General features: G+C 44.7%; 1 protein-coding gene across 1 annotated transcript in view; it reads left to right on the top strand.

Annotated features, from left to right (window-relative positions):
• AK4 (adenylate kinase 4) overlaps nt 1–22,819 on the top strand; it is a 139,494-nt gene that overhangs the window by 69,814 nt on the left and 46,861 nt on the right. Inside the window, exon 3 of the mRNA XM_089687960.1 lies at nt 15,230–15,349. Coding sequence (XP_089544086.1) covers nt 15,230–15,349 — 120 coding nt within the window. The remainder of the gene's footprint in view (nt 1–15,229; nt 15,350–22,819) is intronic.

The raw sequence follows: 22,819 nt of genomic DNA, 5'->3' as shown, positions 1-22,819 counted from the left end.
TCTAATGTCACAGCATAGGCACACAAGGGATCGTTCTGAATAAAGAATGAGAACCTGAAACTCCGGCGCTGCAAGGCGTGGGCACTCATTGGGCACACATTTGTACCAGTGGTGCTGCATCCAGCGTTGGTGCGATTGTACAATATTCACATTCGACTTTTACATGCCATTCATGTAGACTCAGTTCTCTTGCCCCCGTATGATGGCCTTGTAATGATATTGATGGGAACGTGAGTGGAGGATTTGGAAGTGCTGCATTGAAAAGGTCATGGAAGCTCATCTTAGTTGTTTTGAGCTAAATTAAGAACAGGAACGATGTGGACGGATGGGTTCGCACAATGTGTCCTTGTTAGAATGTGTGTGTGGACCTTCATGGCTTGGTCATATTCTTAGCATGTGTTCAAATCCTTAAAGAGAACCTGTCATAGCTGGGCTTCCGAATACCAAGGGGTTGAATTACTGAAGGCAAATGGGTCGTGCACTTTGCAAAGTGCAGTTGCTCCAGAGCTTAGTAAAGGAGCAGAAGCTCTGCTGACTTTCATCAGCCAATCACATGCAAGTAAAAATGCTTTTTTTTTTATTTTCCTTGCACGTGATTGGGTATTCTTTGCAATGTGAAGCTTTACCCCATTTACTAAACTCTGGAGCAACTGCACAGTCTATTTGTCTTTAGTAAATCAACCCCTTAGTCTTCAGTGCTCATAATAGTGCTGGCCTCCTATGAAGTGATTTCTTTTTTTGTCTCCTTTATTTACTGAAACGTAATTACTGATAACACACACCGTCTCCAGAGTGTGCATAACATATTGGTCTGCCTACAAGGTAATGTGGGCACCATTTACAGAAAGCCCGCGTTTCATCCCACAGTCACCCCTCATTTATTGATTTATACTTGCTAAGTGAGTAGGCAACAATTGTCATTGTGCTAATATCGTTTGCACGATACGTGGGTTTATTTTGAGTGTGGGATTCCCAAGCAACTGTGATGTCGGAAACCTAAAGGAAGTATTCTAGAGTTTCTGGGAGATTGGGGATGGGAATCCCGACAACTGGATTAAGGAGGGTCTGAGGGATTACAGCTGGGATTCCCAGCACCCAGATTATAGAGGGTCTGGGGGATTAGAAGTGGGATTCCCAACACTCGTATTATAGCTGGTCTGGGGGATTAGAAGTGAGATTCCCAACACTTGGATTATAGCGGGTCTGGGGAATTAGAAGTGGGATTCCCAACACTCGAATTATAGCGGGTCTGGGGGATTAGAAGTGGGATTCCCAACACCCAGATTATAGAGTGTCTGGGAGATTAGAAGTGGGATTCCCAACACTTGGATTATAGCGGGTCTGGGGAATTAGAAGTGGGATTCCCAACACCCAGATTATAGGGTGTCTGGGGGATTAGAAGTGGGATTCCCAACTCGGATTATAAAGTGTCTGGGGGATTAGAAGTGGGATTCCCAACTCTTGGATTATAAAGTGTCTGGGGGATTAGAAGTGGGATTCCCAACACCCAGATTATAGAGGGTCTGGGGGATTAGAAGTGAGATTCTCAACACTTGGATTATAAATGGTCTGGGGGATTAGAAGTGGAATTCCCAACACCCAGATTATAGAGGGTCTGGGGGATTAACGGTGGGATTCCCAACACCCGGATTATAGAGGGTCTGGGGGATCAGAAGTGGGATTCCCAACACTCGTATTATAGCTGGTCTGGGGGATTAGAAGTGAGATTCCCAACACTTGGATTATAGCGGGTCTGGGGGATTAGAAGTGGGATTCCCAACACCCAGATTATAGAGTATCTGGGAGATTAGAAGTGGGATTCCCAACACTTGGATTATAGCGGGTCTGGGGAATTAGAAGTGGGATTCCCAACACCCAGATTATAGGGTGTCTGGGGGATTAGAAGTGGGATTCCCAACTCGGATTATAAAGTGTCTGGGGGATTAGAAGTGGGATTCCCAACTCTTGGATTATAAAGTGTCTGGGGGATTAGAAGTGGGATTCCCAACACCCAGATTATAGAGGGCCTGGAGGATTAGAAGTGGGATTCCCAACTCTTGGATTATAAAGTGTCTGGGGGATTAGAAGTGGGATTCCCAACACCCAGATTATAGAGGGTCTGGGGGATTAGAAGTGAGATTCTCAACACTTGGATTATAAATGGTCTGGGGGATTAGAAGTGGAATTCCCAACACCCAGATTATAGAGGGTCTGGGGGATTAACGGTGGGATTCCCAACACCCGGATTATAGAGGGTCTGGGGGATCAGAAGTGGGATTCCCAACACTCAGATTACTGAGAGTCTGGGGGATTAGGGGTGGGATTCTCAACACTCTGATTATAAATGGTCTGGGGGATAAGGGATGGGATTCTCAACACTCTTGAAATGGTCTGGGGGATTAGGGATGGGATTCTCAACACTCTTGATTATAAATGGTCTGGGGCAGGAGCGGACTGACCATTTGGAAACTCGGGCACTGCCCGAGGGCCCGGGGTCAGTAGGGGGCCCCATGAGATGCCCCTAGTACCCTTTTCATAGGCTTTTTTGAGTTTGGGCAAGGACACAGGGGCCCCATGATCTGCTATTGCCCAGAGGCCCCATGAGTTGTCAGTCCGCCCCTGGTCTGGGGGATTAGGGGTGGGATTCTCAACACTCTTGATTATAAATGGTCTGGGGGATTAGGGGTGGGATTCTCAACACTCTGATTATAAATGGTCTGGCGGATTAGGGGTGGGATTCTCAACACTCTGATTATAAATGGTCTGGGGGATTAGGGGTGGGATTCTCAACACTCTTGATTATAAATGGTCTGGGGGATTAGGGGTGTGGTTTATTAGTGGTGGGATCTCCAACACCCGAATCACCTGAGGGTTTTTTGTTTGTTTTCTTCTTGGGGGGATTGCCAGGCAGGCTGTGGAAGGGGTCCTACCAGGTAGCTGTACGGGGCCCCACAATTTCTAATGGTGGACCTGGTCAATGGATCAGGAGGTATGGGAACAGAAAAGGTTTTCTGTTGTTCCTCCATAGCGGAGGGGTCACACACAGCTCCAGCTTGGTCTATAATTAGAGCTCCCTAAGTGGCCGGCCTCATCATTGTGACCTGGGGGGGGGGGGGGGTTTAGCGATGTTAGGTGGCGGATTATAAATGATAACGCAGCACTTCCCCAGATTTCTAGGAAGAATGTTTTGTTGGTGTGAAATAATTGGTGCTGTTCCCTTTTGTCGGGGGAGATCACGCATGCTGAGCCCGGCACGCAGCCCTCGCCTCTCCTCGCTCCCTCGCGCTCCATCTGTCGCATGTTCAGCACGAAGCATTGGAAGGGAACTGTCAGGATAGATTTTGAAGAAATTCTTTTTTTTTTCCTGTAGACCTGTGACCTTCAATCTGTGAGGCAGACGGCGCTTGCGAGGCCAGCTATTGAACCACAAAAGACATGCGAGGCTTTTCATGCTAAATTAATGATCTTTCAGTTTAAATCGACTAAATGCGTTTGAGGTGCGATAAACCAAAAGGTGTTCAGAGTCTTCCAGTTTGTGTTCTTTAAACGCTTCCTGACCGCCCTAGAGCACAAATACTGCTACTGGGCGGCAGGGCTGCGCAAAATCACGCGTGTGGTGTGTGTGTATGTATGTATGCATTTCCGGGTAGGGCGCCTTTGGTGGCTACAGCTGTTGATCACCGGATCCCGGCCAGTGATTCCCCGCCAGCACCCGGCAATCGCCAAGTATCACTGACAGGGGAGAGGTCTGTATAGAAACAATACAGATCTCTCCCCTGTCAGCACCAGCATGCTACTTTGTATTGCTCTGCTTAGCAGAGCAACACAAAGCAGCATACTGACATAGTAAAACACTCCCCCAGCACCCTTTGATCGACCCAGATGTTAACCCCTTCCTGCCCAGTGCCATTAGTACCGTGTCAGTGCTTTTTATTAGCACTGATCGCTGTATTTGGCTCCATGCACACGGTGCATTTTAATAACGCTGGTAATGTTAGCTGCGTAAAGTCGCATTAAATACGTGTGTTTTTTAGTGCTTTTGCATTAGCGTTTAGTGGCGTTTTGCCGCATTTTGCCGTTTTTTTGCATTTGCGTCTTTTTTATTTTAACCCCCCAAAATATTTTTTTTTTGCCCAAACAAACAGCCAAAAATGCCGGTTTTCCGTGTTTTGCTGCATTTTTCAGCATTAGTCCTCATGCACACGGGATGTTTTGATAACACTGGTAACGTTAGCTGTGTAAAGTCATGTTAAAAATGTGAGTTTTTCACCTTTTTTTAGCATTTTTGCATTAGCGGGTAGTGGCATTTTGCCATGTTTAGCGGCGTTTTCCCACGTCAAAGAAGTAATTACCAGTTTGTGGCGTTTTTATTGTGTTTTGCTGTGTTTTTCAGCGTTAGAGCATTTTTACAGCTAAAAAACTGCTAGTTTTAACTAGTCCTGGGTTTTTTTCCAGCCAAAATATGCTGATTACAGTCTATGTGTGTATGAACACATAGGATAACATGCTGGGGATGGACACACAAGATAACATGCCGGGGATGGACACATAGGATAACATGCTGGGGATGGACACATAGGATAACATGCCGGTGATGGACACATAGGATAACATGCCGGGGATGGACACGTAGGATAACATGCCGGGGATGGACACATAGGATAACATGCCGGGGATGGACACATAGGATAACATGCCGGGGATGGACACATAGGATAACATGCCGGGGATGGACACGTAGGATAACATGCCGGGGATGGACACATAGGATAACATGCCGGGGATGGACACATAGGATAACATGCCGGGGATGGACACATAGGATAACATGCCGGGGATGGACACGTAGGATAACATGCCGGGGATGGACACGTAGGATAACATGCCGGGGATGGACACGTAGGATAACATGCCGGGGATGGACACGTAGGATAACATGCCGGGGATGGACACACAGGATAACATGCCGGGGATGGACACATAGGATAACATGCCGGGATGGACACATAGGATAACATGCCGGGATAGACACACAGGATAACATGCCGGGGATGGACACATAGGATAACATGCCGGGGATGGACACATAGGATAACATGCCGGGATAGACACACAGGATAACATGCCGGGGATGGACACATAGGATAACATGCCGGGATAGACACACAGGATAACATGCCGGGGATGGACACATAGGATAACATGCCGGGATAGACACACAGGATAACATGCCGGGGATGGACACATAGGATAACATGCTGGGGGGTTTACTGGCTGTAGAAAAGAAATCCAAAAACATCCGCTGTAAACACGTCCCGTGTGCATGAGGATTTAGTGTCACTGGGGAAGTCAGTTGCAGTTAGTCAGTCCCCCCCAGTGTCAGAATGCCCACTGCAGTCCCGAACTCCCGTTCGCTAATCACCGCCATTACTAATATGAAAAAAAAAATTAAATTCCCAGTATCTATACCGCCATTTGTAGACACTATAACTTTTTTTTTTTTTTCAAAATTGTGGGGTTTTTTTGCTTGTAGTGCAAAAAATGAAAAACACAGGGGTGATCAAATACCACAGAAAGAAAGCTCCATTTGTGGGGAAAAAAGGACATAAATGTAATTTGGGTGCAGTGTTGCATGACCGCGCAATTGTCAGTCAAAGTAACGCAGCGCCGTATCACAGAAAATGGCCTGGTCAGGAGGAAGGGGGGGGGGGAATCCTCTGGAGGGCAAGTGGTTAAGACGCAGCCACAGCCTGAGTAGAAAAGCCTGTCCCTGCATGCTATAGAGAAGCTGACCCTTGCTGTCTGTGAAGAAGCAGTGGTCTCTCTGCAAAGGTCTGACATGCCCCCTGCTGCATCAGAGCTAGACCTCTCCAATCAGAAAAACTCATGTTCCCACTGGCCAATCAGAACTGATCCTTTGATTATGATGTGCTTTGCCCCTCCATGTGCACCTTGCTGTAAAGGCCAGTTGTAGATTGGGGTGGTTGCCACGTTTTTGTACAGTTGGAAGAACTGTCTGTAGCCCTGAAAATGCAGAGAGGTCTGTATGCAAATCCATCCTGCCCTAGGAAAGCCCACTCCTCCAGACTGTCACTTACCCATCAAGGCATTTTGACTCCCTACAGTCAGTTTGCCTCTTGCATCAGGGCTAAGGACTCTTGAGAGGCATACGGAGGCAGGGTGCTGTGATGTTTTCAGGAAGCTATGTACAGCACCCAGCTGGCCCCTCCCACCAGCCATGATCAGCCTGCATTGCCTAGAGAAGCACAGAGACCCAGTGATGACATCACTGGGTTCAACATAAGGTATGTAATGAAAACTGGTTTAATATTAACATTTTTTTAAATTGTTGAGGGGGAAAAGGAAAACCAAAGAAGGCAACAACTAATCAGATTAAACAATGACTGAACAGAGCTGTGGTGGAGCAATAGGAAGGGAAGTGTAAACTGTTGGAGAGGGATGCAACCAGGGGCGGACTGACCATTTGGAAACTCGGGCACTGCCCAAGGGCCCGGAGTCAGTAGGGGGCCCCATGAAATGCCCCTGGTACCTTTTTCATAGGCTTTTTTGAGTTTGGGCAAGGACACAGGGGCCCCATGATCCCCTATTGCCCGGGGGCCCCATGAGTTGTCAGTCCGCCCCTGGATGCAACTGTTCCCTTGTCATGAATGGGCAAAGCACAGAAACGAGTTAAGCAGATTACATTCATATATATTTAACATAAAACCCCTGAAGGTCGCTGTAATTTTAGTTGTCAGATATGATGTTTTGTAACTAATGAGGGCAGGTTGTTGCCTGTGAAGTCTTGGTGAGAAAAGATTTGTTACATTTTAACCACTTCCAGTCCGGACACTTTCACCCCCTTCCAGTCCAGGCCAATTTTCAGCTTTCACACTTTGAATGACAATTGCGCGGTCATGCAGCACTGTACCCATATGAATTTTTTAGCATTTTTTTAGACAGATAAAACTTTATTTTGGTGGTATTTATTTACCGCTGGGATTTTTTTTTTTTGCTATATAAATGAGTCCAAAAATGTTGAAAAAAAGTGTTTTTATTATAAAATGTTGCAAATACATAATCTTTCTTCATAAATCTTGGCCAAAATGTATTCAATTATCTTTTTAGTAAAAAAAATAAAAATAAAATTAGTTTATAACCAAAAATTATAATTTTTCAAAAACATTTTTTTAAATTTTTTTTTTAATATTATTTGTTTTTGTTTTTTTACATACTGTCACCCTAGCAGTACAATGTCACCATAGTGACACTGTACTACTTATGGGGGTGATGAAGATTTTTTTTACACTGATTGCTTTTACACCCATAAAGGCTGTAAAAGCAATCATTTCTCCTTCTCTCTGGCTGCATTCTTGCAGCCATTGAGAAATACTGTGTGAGCTGTGATTGGTCACAGCTTGTCACATGGTACAAGGCTGTTGTGAACAGTCCTGTACCATGTGTTCTCGATGATCATTCACAGATTTCACACGTAGTAAGCAATGATGTCAGAAGTGACATCTTGCTCACTACTCTGCATGTGATCACTGATTGGCCAATCAGTGATCACATGATCGGGATCTCGCACAGAGGTCCCATCCGACAATCGGTGTTCCACTGTGTCCGAAGGACACAGCGGGCACCAGATCGCGGTGCTGTGCACTCCCAGGGGCCACCCACCCCTGCACTGCCACCATCTGGCCCTTTATATACAATGGCCGGATGAGAGGTGGTTAACCACTTGAGCTCCTGAGGATTTACCCCCCTTAATGACCACGCCTCTTTTTGCTACTCGGCGCTGCACTAATTCAACTGATAATTGCGCAGTCATGCAATGCTGCACCCAAACGAAATTTACGTCCTTTTTTTCACACAAATAGAGCTTTCTTTTGGTGTAATTTGATCACCTGTGCGCTTTTTATTTTTCACGCTATAAACAAAAAAAGGCCCAAAATTTTGAAGAAAAACAATATTTTTTACTTTCAGCTATAAAAAATATATAGTAAACTCAAAGTTGGTTATAAATTTAGGCCAAAATGTATTCTGCTCCATGTTTTTGGTAAAAAAAATCCCAATAAGTGTATATTGATTGCTTTGTGTGGAAGTTATAGCGTCTACAAACTATGGTATAGATACTGCAATTTACTCCATTTTTCTGCTATACAGCGCTGCGCTAGTTTAACGGACAATTGCGCGGTCATGCAATAAGGTACATAAATGAAATTTACATCCTTTTTTTCCCCACAAATTGAGCTTCTTTCGGTGGTATTTGATCGCCTGTGCGGTTTTTATTTTTTGCGCTATAAAAAAAAAGGCTGACAATTTTGAGAAAAAAAAACAATATTTTGGACTTTTTGCTATAAAACATGTCCAGTAAAAAAAATGCAAAAATCAAATTTAGTAATAAATATCTGCCAAAATGCATTCTGCGACATGTCTTTGCTAAAAAAAAACCCAATACATGAAAATTAATTGGTTTACGTGAAAGTTATAGTGTTTACAAATGGCGGGAAAGATACTGGGATTTTTAGTTTTTTTTTTTATACTAATAATGGGGCGATCAGCGACTTATGGCGGGACTGCGGGACTGCGGCGGACATTCTGACATTGGGGGGTATTGACTTGGGGTCACTGACATCCCCAAAAACACTAATACAGTGATCAGTGCAAAAAAAAAAAAACGCTGACACTGTACTAATGGCAATGGGGAGGAAGGGGTTAACTTTATTTTGCAGGGAAGGGTTATAGAGTGAGGGGAGTGTTTTACTAGGGGGCGGGGGGTGTACTGGACGGGACAGGGCTGATCGAGAAAGAGAAACTGTTCTTTCTCGATCAGCTCATCCTCGAGCTGACAGGGAAGTGGCAGACAGCACAGCTACTGCAACTGTGCTGTCTGTCACTGTTTGCCGTCGATCCCTGGGAAACAGCCGCTAAGGACCGGCTGTGACCCAGCGACTGACATCCGCGGCGGTGATCGGCGGGACAGATAGGGCGGCGGCGCGCCTCGCGCGCACCCGCTATTTGTTTACAAAACACGTGTTTTAAAACGTGGTTTTGCCTGCGAGTGCCGCCCTGCCGCCGTATATCTACAGTGGCTGGGCGGCAAGTGGTTAACATACTGTCACCCTAGCAGTACAGTGTCACCATGGTGACACTGTACTACTTGTGGGGGGTGATGAAGATTTTATTTTTTTTTACATTGATTGCTTTTACACCCATAAAGGCTGGAAAAGCAATAACTTCTCATCTCTGGCTGCATTATTGCAGCCATTGAGAAATACTGTGAGAGCTGTGATTGGTCACAGCTTGTCACATGGTACAAGGCTGTTGTGAATAGCCCTGTACCATGTGATCTCTGTGACCATTCACAGATTTCACTAGTAGTAAGCAATGATGTCAGAAGTGACATCTTGCTTACTACTCTGCATGTGATCACTGATTGGCCAATGAATACCCATGCGATCCGATTCTAGTGCGGACCCAAAAAAGGGTCCTGCACCTTTTTGGTGCTGGTGCGGTGCGATTAGAGCCATACAAAATGTGCAGCTCTGATCGCACCGCACGCAAATTGCATGTGATTTGCACAGGAATGCGGTGCAGTTCCTGTGCGAATCACATGCGATGTGCATATATGTGAACCCGGGCCCCTCGGTACAGGAATCCCTGAATATATTGGGTTATTCCCTTCCAGTAATCCTGTGTTTTATGGCAATCCCACCATATATGTGCCATTGTTCCCTCCCCCCCCCCCCCCCCCACAACCTCTCCAACAGTGCGTTGATACCTCTACTTGTTATTTATGTGTCATACTTGGTGTAATATACCATCTCGCCAAACATTTTTATCTTATTGTTATCTTAGATTGTAAGCTCCCAGGATCAGGGCCCTCCTATCCCTCTTGTATTGAACTGTATTGTTGCTGTATTGTCTCCCGTTATAATGTAAAGTGCTGAGCAGACTTTTGGCGCCATATAAATCCTGTATAATAATAATAATAATTCCTCCTACCAGTCCATCCCCCACAGTTATTACCTTTTGTACCACTAGCCCCTCCCTCTTAGATTGTAAGCTCCCAGGATCAGGGCCCTCCTAACCCTCTTGTATTGAACTGTATTGTTGCTGTATTGTCTCCCTTTATATTGTAAAGTGCTGAGCAAACTGTTGGCGCCATATAAATCCTGTATAATAATAATAATAGTTTATTTCAACTGTGCTCATGTTCATCAGGGAAGGATCTGTTATGTTTGCCTGGCTGCAGAAAAGAAATGTTCGGTTCTGTGTGGACAGAACGTGGTCTTTGTTTGAGGAGCTGAAATAAAAGAAAATAAACCAAAAAAAAACAGCATTTTTGCTTGCACATGATTGGCTGATGGAAGTCAGCAGAGCTTCTTCTCATTTACTAAACTCTGGAGCAACTGCACTTGCAAAGTACACAGTCTAAAGGCAAATAGACTGTGCATTTTGCAAGTGCAGTTGCTCCAGAGCTTTGTAAATGGAGTGAAACTTAGCTTTCCAGCACTCATAGGGGCTGATTTACTAAAGACAAATAGACTGTACACTTTACAAAGTGCAATTGCTCCAGAGCTTAGTAAATGAGGGAACGCTTAGCTTTGCAAAGAATACCCAATCATACGAAAGGAAAATGTAAGAAAAACAGTATTTTTGCTTGCACATGATTGGATGATGAAAGTCCGCAGAGCTTTTGCTTTTATTAAGCTCTGGAGCAATTGTACTTGCAAAGTACATAGGCTAATTGCCTTTAGTAAATTAACCTGTATGTGTCAGCAGAAAATCAACTGAAACCAACCCCCCCCCCCACACACAAAAAAGAAAACAAAAAAACCCCATAAGTTCTGTTTTGCAAGCCAAAATTCTCTACTTTCCTCTACCCCCTCAAATTTATCCCCTGAGCATAAATCCTCTCCCTCCTCCAAATTCCCCCTCCTAGCACTAATTCTCTCCTCAAACCCCCCCCCCCCCCCCAATCTATCTACTAGCTCAACTCTACCTCCCCAAACCCCCTTTCCTAACAGAAATTCACCCTCCTAGTACAAATCCCCCCTCCAAATCACCCCTTTCAGCACAACCCCCCCAAATCCCCACTGCGCCCAGGGCAGCTGCCCCTCCTGCCCACCTCTTGTCCCGGCCCTGGATATAGTACAAGAAGTATTTCTAGCTGAACCTGCTCTGGAATCGGCGACAGATTCAGGTATGGATCTGACAGCAGCACTGGGAGAGGGAAGGGCAGCATTAGCAGCTTTAACAGGCCTGCATGTGTTAACAGGGAACATGCTGACAGGAGGAGACAGCAGATCAATTCTTTATCAGTGTGTTGCTGCTCCTTTATTGTCCAATCAACAGGCTGCGGATAGGAAGGTGACAGCACTGGATTAATGTACACCCCCCCAAAATGCAAAAATGCATGGAACATGCCACTTCCCATGCGCATGCATAAACATTTTTAGCATTACCTTTTTCTGGTACTTCCTGGGACACAGGTGATGTAGCCCTGGCTTCACAGGATAGCCAATCAACGGTGCCTTCCAGGGAGATCTCGCGCGTATGCAATACATGATCAGGGCGACTTGTTGTTTTCAAAAACAAATCAGCCTGGATCATGTATATGCAGAATTTCATGTTTGTGCCTTGCTCTAATTTGCTGCCTATGATGAAATAGCAGACATGATAATGCATGTGGTCACAATAGCACCAGTTGCACAGCTCCCGAAGTACACAGGACGATGACTTTTGGCACGCTGACTTACGAAGGTCAGTGCTCCCTCTGACTGTGCTTGCAGCCTTGTGCTGCCATCTGTTGGCGTGTTACAAAACTAGTCTCAAAACTTTTTGATACCACCTCATTTGTAAGTTTGTTTCTGTTTCAGTTTATTAACCTCCCTATCGGTATTCCCGAGTGTAGTTCGGGGTAAAGTTTCAGTACCAAAAGTGGTAACCCCGAGCTACACTCGGGCTTACCATGCGGCGGTATTCAGGGATTCCCTACAGCACACACCTTGTCCTTCGCTCCTGCGATGTGTCCCCTGCAGCGTCCCCGGCCATCTCCTCCGGCTGATGCCGGCATCCAGCTTACGTGTTCCGGTCCATGTGACGTTGGGACGTACGGGCGCCGCCGGCGGAGGGAAATTTGAAAATTTAAAAAAATGGCATTTTTTTCAAATGAATTTTACATAGTAAAACATTGCTGTTTCAAACCATTTCACATACATTTTGTCCCGAGTGCTTTGTCCGGCGCCCTGCCTGCATTTTTACTGTTCTTTCTGCCTGGAAACTGAGAAACGTCCATGGCGTCCAAAAAGCGTCCCTTTAGGTCAAAAGCGGTTTTAGACCGGCTAGAGAACAGTGATAGTAAATCAGAACCACTTGCAGAATTGAGTGATAATGATTCGTGGGGGAAATTCCTCATCAGACACTGAAAACGATTCTGCGACTTTGCTCAGCGATGTGTGAACTTGGCGCTATATTTCACATTTCAGTGTTTTTGGTTTGATTATATTATTGAATTAAATGTATTATATTATTATTTTTTATGATTATTTATTAAATTATAACTGATGATTTCGTGTTTCAAATTTTATCCTCCCCGGGATGTTTACTAGACTCTTGTTCGGACAGATTTCAGTGAGTTATTCCTAAAAATTACAGGCCTACAATAAAAAAACTACATATTTCCATGCAAAAAAATGGTACCGCTTTCAGCACCAAAAATCTGAAATAATCATACCGCTAGGGAGGTTAATGTGTGTGTGTGTGGGGGGGGGGGCTGCTTTAAATATCCAAAATGGTGGCCAATACATGCTTTTTGATCTCTTTTCCAATCGATCTCTCCTGAATAATCGATCTATAGTCAACAATGCAATCAGCTGATAAGCCACACACAGGGAGGGGGAATTCGATCAACATTTGGAAGATACAATTATAAGTTATTGATCTATGTTTTCACCAGGCAGCCTCATAATCCGTTCGATCAAAATACCATCGAATTTATGATGGATTGGGCAAAAGTCCTGGGCGACGAGCTCTGTTTGATTGAATCCGATCTAATCTGAGCCAAAATCAATGGGAAGAAAAGTTAGTTTCTGATTTGACCGTTTTGATTAAATGGCACATTGATCGGGTAATGAAATAATTTATGGTCACCATTACGGACAGTGGTGTCACCGATCCTGCTGTGGTTGAAAAAAAACAAGAATACATATGACTTGTATGTAGACACCCTTTGCTTATCTTGGAAGTTTTTTTAATTTTTAAATGTATATTTAATATATAAAATCAATAACTAATATTTATATGTATGTATATGTATGTATATATATATATATATATATATATATGCCTTTTTTCTCAGAAAATAGGTGCAGGAAATGCCCCCTTCTGTGCCACTTCTTGTCTCCATCCCCTACCCACCCCTTTGCACCGTCCCTTGGTTCAACCCCCTACCCTCCTCCCAGTACCACCCCTTTTAGAGATTACAGAGCCAAGTATCATTTTGTGGTGCTAAGTAATTTGTATGGAATGATAACAAGAAAAGCAGTAAAATAGATCCCCTGCAGCCAGCAACAATAGATTCCACCCCCAGCAACAATAGACTCCACCCCCAGCAGAAATAGACTCCACCCCCAGCAGCAATAGATCCCCCCAGCAACAATAGACCCCCACCAGCAACAATAGATTCCACCCCCAGCAACAATAGACTCCACCCCCAGCAGCAATAGACACCCACCAGCAACAATAGATTCCACCCCCAGCAACAATGGACCCCGGCAGCAACAACAGATTTCCCAGCAGACAGCAACAATAGACCCCCCACTCAACATTAGATCCCTTCCAGCAACAAATGACCCCCCCCGCCCGCAACAATAGATTCCACACCAGAAACAATAGATTTCTCCAGCAACAATAGACAGCCCTCAAAATAGATGCCTTCCAGCAACAATAGACCAACAACGGCCAGCAACAGTACTATACAGGATTTATTACAGTAGTAGATCACAACTTCAACCGTAGATCCCTTCCAGCGACATTTGACCCCCCCAGCAAAATAACCCCCCCCCTCCCAGCAACAATAGACCTCCATTAAAAATATATGCCTTGCAGCAACAATAGACCAACAGCAACCAGTAACAGTATTATTATACAGGATTTATTATAGTAGTAGACCACCCCTTCAACCGTAGATCCCTTCCAGCAACATTTGACCCCTCCCAGCAAAATAACCCTTGCCCCTCCCAGCAACAATAGACCTCCATGCAAAAATAGATCCCCTCCAGCAACAATAGACCACCTGGCATTAATAGACCCTCCAGCACACCCCATGACTGCTTGCCATTACATACATTCAGTGCTGGAGGTGCTTTCCCACTGAAAAAATGCCCTGTGTGTGTATATACTTATATATACTGTGTGTGTGTGTGTGTGTGTGTATATATATATATATCTCACATATGGCAATATTTATTATTTATTTCAGGTACTTATATAGCGCCGTCATTTACGCAGCACTTTACATATATATTGTACATTCACATCAGTCCCTAACCCTCAAGGGGCGTACAATCTAAGGTCCCTAACTTACATTCATACATACACATACTAGGGACAATTTAGACAGGAGCCAATTCACCTACCAGCATGTCTTTGGAGTAAGGAAGGAAACCCACGCAGGCACAGGGAGAACATGCAAACTCCAGGCAGGTGGTGCCGTGGTTGGGATTTGAACCAACAACCCTAGTACTGCCAGGCGGAAGTGCTAACTAACCATTTAGCCACTGTGCTGCCCGACATACTAGATCTCCTCCTGCTGGAAAAGATGAAGGTCCTCCCATTCCAGATGCAGCTGTTTTGGGTTCTCTACAGAAAATACCAGCATGTCTTTGGAGTGTGGGAGGAAACCGGGGTACCTAAAGGAAACCCACGCAGGCACAGGGAGAACATTCAGGCTCCAGGCAGGTGGTGCCGTGGTTGGGATTTGAACCAACGACCCGAGTACTGCCAGGCGGAGGTGCTAACCATTTAGCCACTGTGCTGCCCACGATATTACACTCAAAGTCCCGAAGAGGTTCTCTATCAGCCAGAGTTCAGATGTAAAATATTTCTGAAGCTCCTCCACAGCCGCTCTTTATATCTGATGATTAGGACGATCTGTGAACAGATTCTGGTATATATGGGAAGATGCAGGTAGACTATATCATTGCCTTTTCTCTCTCCATAGAGGCTGGTGTGTTGGCCAAGAAGTACGTCCAGCAGGGTCTTCCCGTCCCCGATGACCTCATCACCCGTGTCATGCTGTCGGAGCTGGAGAAAAGGACAACGCACAGCTGGCTGCTGGATGGTAATCACACATTATATTTCCTTCTCCTCTATGGAATCTGTCTATTCCTCATTCACATACAGAGCGCAGTCCCACGCTGTATGGATCCCGCATTCTTCTGTCTATTCTTCGTTTTGGGGTCCTTATGGATTAATTTGTTCTTTTGAAGAACTGGCGGTTTCTCCACAGCCAGTCACATTTCAGATCCAGACCAGGCCTGATGCTGATTGGTGGCTGAGCATATCATTCCGATTCTTACAAAGAACACATTGATTTATCAGGACTAAATTCCTTTTATGTAAAGTAGATCTAGCATGAGATGCATTCTAAGTAATATGTTATTGTAGCTCTTCCAGGTGTTTATTACTTCTTGCAGAGATCACAGTCCTCCCCCTGACAATGCTTTATATCTGCCCTTCTTACCAGAAGAAAGGCACCATCTTTATTCAGGCGTCATCAAGAGTCACCAGAAGCTATGCCGCACAATGTAGGAATGACATTTTTAAATATTTGCAAACGTTGCCAAGTGATCAGCAGTGACACCTTCTGTGGCAAAATGTAGAATAGAGTCAGGATCCCTGGACAGTGTATTGCGCTTGGACATTGCATATTCTACATGACTGCAACAAGGGGAAATATAGCTCTACATTGTAATTAAATTCAATTTACGCAGCGCTTTACATTTATATATATTGTACATTCCCATCAGTCCCTAACCCTCAAGGGGCGTACAATCTAAGGTCCCTAACTCACATTCATACATACACATACTAGGGACAATTTAGACAGGAACCATTTTACCTATCAGCATGTCTTTGGAGTGTGGGAGGAAACCAGAGTACCCGGAGGAAACCCACAGAGGCACAGGGAGAACATGCAAACTCCAAACAGGTGGTGCCATGGTTGGGTTTTGAACCAACGACCCGAGTACTGCCAGGTGGAAGTGCTAACCACTGAGCCACTGTGCTGCCTATATACATAATATATATAATGCCTATACTTTGTAATAGGTACGTAGATTCCTACAGAATAAGCAGATGGTCACTGATTTTCTAATTGGAGAACTGCAACATGTACAGGTCCTCTTTTCTTGGAGCCAGATTCCCTTGAATGTCTGTGATCCTCTGGCAGTAGTGTGACAGATGTAAGCTGCGGCAATGCATGTACAAAAGGATTTACAGAAATGTGACAGTTTGTAGGTCAGGAGCCGAGGATTAATATACATATATAGGAGTCTTGGCATTTAGAGGCACCGTACACGTTCCCAATATTCAGAAATGGGGGATTCAGCTCATATAGGCAGATTTCAAGGACCTGCATTTTTTTTACTTTTTCTTTCCCTTTTCTTTTTCTTTTCTTTCCCTTTTCTTTCTCTTTTCTTTTCTTTCTCTTTACTTTCCCTTTTCTTTTTCTTTTCTTTTTCTTTTCTTTTGCTTTTCTTTTTCTTTTCTTTTTCTTTTCTTTTTCTTTTCTTTTTCTTTTCTTTCTCTTTTCTTTTCTTTCCCTTTTTCTTTTCCTTTTCTTTTCTTTCCCTTTTTCTTTTCCTTTTCTTTTCTTTCCCTTTTCTTTTCTTTCCCTTTTTATCCCCCCCATTGCTCCCCCTTTTCTTTCTCTCTTCCTCCCAGATTTCTCTCTACCCTCCATTTTTTTCTCTCTCTTTCCCTCTCCCCCTACTTTTCCCTCTCCTCCCCCTTCTCTCTCATTTTCTTCATCCCTCCCCCCCCTCCCACTCTCTCCTCTCTCCCTCCCTTTTCTCTCTCCTCCCCTTTTGTCTGTCTCTCCCCCCATTTCTTTTCTCTCTCCCCCCCCCGTTATCTCTCTTCCTCCACCATTTTTCTCTCACTTTTCTCCTCCCTTTCTCTTTTGACCCCACTTTTCTCTCTCGCTCCTCCTCTTTTCCCACTCATCTTCCCTCCCACTTTCTTTTTCTCTTCCCCCTCTCTTTTCTTTCTTTCTTCTCTCCATTTCTGTATCTCTTTCCTTCTTCACTTATCTATTCTCACCCCCCCCATTTCTCTCTCTCTTTTCCCTCTATTCTCCCTCCCCCATTTATTTTCTCTTTCCGTTCTCCTTTTCCCTCATCCTTTTTTCTCTCCCACCTCCCCATTCTCTCCCTTCCTCCCCCTTTTTCTCTCTCTTCCCCTCCATTTTTCTCTCCCCCACTATTCTCTCTTGCCCCCCACACTCTTTTTTTTCTCTCTCATCTTCCCCCCTCTCTTTCTCTCTCTTCTTCCCCCTCTCTCTTTCTCTATCCTCCCTCTCTTTTCTTTCTCGTTCGCCCCGTTCTCTCTCTTTTTCCATATTCTTGCACCTTCCCCCCCTCCCATTCCCCCCCTTCTTTCTTTTCTCTTTCTCTTTTCCTCTCCCCCGCCTTCACTCGCTCTTGTTTTCCCACCATTTCTTCTCTCTCTCTCTCTCTATACCCCCCCCTTCTCTTCTCAGTCTCCCCTATTTATCCCCCTCCCCTTTTTTTCTCTATTTCCCACTTCCCCCTCTCCCTTCCACACTATTTTTCTCTCCTTTGTGTGTTTTTCTGTCTTGCTTCCCCTTCCCTTTCTTTTTCTATCTCCCTCTTCTTCCCTTTCTTTTTCTATCTCCCTCTTCTTCCCTTTCTCTTGCTCTCACCCTCTTCTTCCCTTTCTCTTGCTCTCACCCTCTTCTTCCCTTTCTCTTGCTCTCACCCTCTTCCTCCCTTTCTCTTGCTCTCTCCCTCTTCCTCCCTTTCTCTTGCTCTCTCCCTCTTCTTCCCTTTCTCTTGCTCTCTCCCTCTTCTTCCCTTTCTCTTGCTCTCTCCCTCTTCTTCCCTTTCTCTTGCTCTCTCAGTCTTCTTCCCTTTCTCTTGCTCTCTCAGTCTTCTTCCCTTTCTCTTGCTCTCTCAGTCTTCTTTCCTTTCTTTTGCTCTCTCCCTTTTCTTCCCTTTCTCTTGCTCTCGCCATCTTCTTCCCTTTTTCTTGCTCCCTCCCTCTTCTTCCCTTTCTCTTGCTCTCTCCCCCCCTTTCTATTTTTTGCTTTTTATCATTTTAGTCAGATAAATACAAACTGTTGCACATTAATTTACATCTTTTCCCAAGCAAACATTCTCACATCTGCTGTGACACTTTTGTGTAATTATAAAAGTTGTTTTCCAGATTACATTAAAATGATTCCTGGTGATCCTGCCATTAAAGTCCATGTTCAGGCAATTCCTGTTCTCCTGTGTTGTCACCCTGGTACACGGCAGTGCTGACACAAATTGCCACCATTGTCACTATCAGAAGGATAGTGCAGAGCAGTGATGTGCAGACAAAGAAGTGGTTGAAAGAGGCTGCAGGAGATCATCAGCAGAACATTCCATGCGTTCAGACTCCGCGTGTCTGGCAATGGCGCGGCGTGGAACATTCCATGCGTTCAGACTGAGCGTGTCTGACAGTGGCGCGGCGTGGAACATTCCATGCTTTCAGACTGAGCGTGTCTGACAATGGTGCGGTGTGGAATATTCCATGTGTTCAGACTGAGCGTGTCTGACAGTGGCGCGGCGTGGAATATTCCATGCGTTCAGACTGAGCATGTCTGACAATGGCGCGGCGTGGAACATTCCATGTGTTCAGACTGAGCGTGTCTGACAATGGCGCGGCGTGGATTATTCCATGCGTTCAGACTGAGCGTGTTTGACAATGGCGCGGTGTGGAACATTCCATGCGTTCAGACTCGGCGTGTCTGACAATGGCGCGGTGTGGAATATTCCATGCGTTCAGACTGAGCGTGTCTGACAATGGCGCAGTGTGGGATATTCCATGCGTTCAGACTGAGCGTGTCTGACAATGGCACGGCGTGGATTATTCCATGCGTTCAGACTGAGCGTGTCTGACAATGGCGCGGTGTGGGATATTCCATGCGTTCAGACTGAGCGTGTTTGACAAAGGCGCGGTGTGGAACATTCCATGCGTTCAGACTCGGCGTGTCTGACAATGGCGCGGTGTGGAATATTCCATGCATACAGACTGAGCGTGTCTGACAATGGCGCGGTGTGGAATATTCCATGCATTCAGAATGAGCGTGTCTGACAATGGCGCGGTGTGGAACATTCCATGCGTTCAGACTCGGCGTGTCTGACAATGGCGCGGCGTGGAATATTCCATGCGTTCAGACTCTACGTGTCTGACAATGGCGCGGTGTGGGATATTCCATGCGTTCAGACTCAGCATGTCTGACAATGGCGCGGTGTGGGATATTCCATGCGTTCAGACTGAGCGTGTCTGACAATGGCGCGGTATGGAATATTCCATGCGTTCAGACTCGGCGTGTCTGCCTGTTACATTACCGGAAAGGGATGAGTCATCTGTCTTTGTAAAAACAGAACCTTGTAGCTGTTACATTGTCTCCCCTCCTCCCTCCTCACCCACCGCGGGGAGAAGGCTGGAACGTCTGTCACTGATTTCATCGCTACCCTTTAATTTTTAACACGCGTGTGTCGGTATAACAGAACGCTGTCAGTTAGCGGCGTGATCCTGTTTATGAGTAATAGAAGACACATCATACTTTCCACCTAAATAAACAATACATTGTACTCATGTCTTAAAGAATAACTTACAGTGAGCTATGGGCACCTTCCAAACTGACATTTATGATGCAATCAGCACCCATCATTAACACAGCAGTTTTTCTGAGTCTGCCCTGCAACATACAGCCATGTGAAAAAGTAAGTACACCCCATGGAAATTCTGGATCGACATATTTGAACCAGCAAATATTAGATCTCAGAGTGGTATTAAACCTAAAATCAAAAATATTATATGTTGCAGTCATGGGCGGACTGACAACTCATGGTCGATGTACCTCATTTCTTCCAAGGAACACCATTACATCTACTGATAGTTTTGCTGAATTAATTATTATTATTATACAGGATTTATATAACGCCAACAGTTTGCTCAGCACTTTACAATATAAGGGAGACAATACAGCAACAATACAGTTCAATACAAGAGGGAAAGGAGGGCCCTGATCCTGGGAGCTTACAATCTAAGGGGAGGGGCTAGTTGTACAAAAGGTAATAACTGTGGGGGATGGACTGGTAGGAGGAATTATTATTATTATTATACAGGATTTATATCGCGCCAACAGTTTGCTCAGCACTATATAAATCCTGTATATAACGCGAGACAATACAGCAACAAAATTTGAAACACGAAATCATAAATTATAATATAATAATCCTAAAAAATAATAATATAATAATAAATATAATTCAATATTGTAATCAAACCAAAAACACTGAAATTTGAATTAGAATACAATCTAAGAGGGAGGGATGATTGAAAAGGCGCATTTTTGTTGTGTTCTTGTCCATCTGCAGGCGCTGTTTGAATCTAAATCTAATTTTTTTCCTGTTTTAAATATTTGAGAAAGCCAACAATTTCCTTGGGTTGTACTTAATATTTTACATGATCGTACTTTTATCATCTGGTGATCCTGCCAGTACATTTTTTAACTTTCTTTACCAGACCAAGCTGTCCAATAAAAGTTCCCACTAGCGGTCGTGTGTGTGTGTGTGTGGTAAAAGCTCACGGTTAAGCTGTGCTTTTATGGCCCCCGCATAAACTGCAGAGACAGTGGTCAGGGGTGTGCACGTGCAACAGCCGTGATGCCTTGCTTCACGGCTGCAGCAGGAATTATACCCCCTGTCCCTTTCAGCGTGTGCTACTGCCCCACCGGTCAAGTGAATGGGGCTGCTCTGCAAGTTGCGCAGCAATACTGTGGGGTCCAAGGGGTTAAAGCAGGCGGTGAGGAGCTATTATATAGCTTGTCAAAGGCTTTCTGAAGAGTGATCAGAATGTAGATCGCTCTTTAGAGGCCAAAGTGAACAAGCCCTTACAGGGTGGAGACAAACCATTTAGCCATCACATGGGGGGGGGGGGGGTTACTGTGGTCAGCTTTTTTTTCATATAGTTTAAACTGTTATCCAATTAGGAAAAAAACTAATTGGGGGCACCAGGGAAAACAGAATATAATCAGATTAAAGTTCAGCCATAAACATTTTACTGAACATGTCTGGAAAATCCTCATGAGCAGATTTTATGGTCATTGCAAAATCATAGCATAACGAAAGCATTGATGGGTGGAAGAAGTCCCACGGATCGTTCGATGGCGCTGCATCAAGGGAGACTATTATTATTAGTCCTTCAACAAACTCCTCCTCCTCGTTCTCTTACATTGCATACAATGGCATCACTTATTTATCAAAAGAAACATTCTGGCTTTGGCAATAAAGCCCAATTCCAGGACTCAGAAAAATTCTACCCTTGCAATACCCCCCCCCCCCCGCACTGCAAGGGTTAAATGGAGCTGGCACTTGGTTTTGACAGGTACCCACTCCCAGTTCCGGACAAGTTCACCACGGCGGGGAACTGAGCTGGAAATTTGGCTCTCTCCGCAGCCCTCTGGGACACTTCAAAGGTCCAAGAGGACTGCAGCCCATTCACAAAGCACAGCGCGCTTCACGCATGTGCAGTAGGAACCAGACCGCAAGGCTTCACTGCCGGTTTCCCTTAGTCAAGATTGGTGTAAGGATTGACTGGATTGGCTTAAGGCCAATGTGGCACCAATATTTAAAAAGGGGTCAATATCTTTACCAAGCAATTACAGGGGTGGACGTGGTCTACTTGGACAGGGGGGTGGCTGTGGACGTGGTCTACTTGACAGAGGGGTGGCTGTGGTATACTTGGACAGAGGGGTGGCGGTGGACGTGGTATATTTGTATTTTGCTATAGTGTTTGCCACAGTTCCCCACACACAGCTAATGTGTAAGATAAAGTCTACAGGCTGGAAAAATCTGTATGTAAATGGATAGAAAACTGGCTAAAAGATCATATTCAGAGAGCAGTGGGTAATGATTCATACTCTGAATGCTATGAGGAAATATTAGAGGAACTGAACTTATTCTCTAAGGGGGATATGATCTCCATGTATAATACATAAGGGGGGGATATGATCTCCATGTATAATACATAAGGGGGGGATATGATCTCCATGTATAATACATAAGGGGGGATATGATCTCCATGTATAATACATAAGGGGGGATATGATCACCATGTATAATACATAAGGGGGGGGGATATGATCTCCATGTATAATACATAAGGGGGGATATGATCTCCATGTATAATACATAAGGGGGGATATGATCACCATGTATAATACATAAGGGGGGATATGATCTCCATGTATAATACATAAGGGGGATATGATCTCCATGTATAATACATAAGGGGGGATATGATCTCCATGTATAATACATAAGGGGGGATATGATCTCCATGTATAATACATCAGTGGTTCATATAGTGAACTCGGTGTAGAGTTATTCACTCTGAGGTCATCACAGAGGACAAGGGGGCGCTCTTTGCGTCTGGAGGAAAAGAAATTTAATCTCCAAACATGGAAAGGTTTCTTCACAGTAAGAGCTGTGAAAATGTGGAATAGACTCCCTCAAGAGCTGGTTCTGGCCAG

The sequence above is a fragment of the Staurois parvus genome, unplaced genomic scaffold (genome assembly GCF_062004578.1).
Source record: "Staurois parvus isolate SC_StPar_1 unplaced genomic scaffold, SC_StPar_1.0 ptg000441l, whole genome shotgun sequence".
Taxonomy (NCBI): domain Eukaryota; kingdom Metazoa; phylum Chordata; class Amphibia; order Anura; family Ranidae; genus Staurois; species Staurois parvus.
This window is presented reverse-complemented; position numbering and strand designations above follow the sequence as displayed.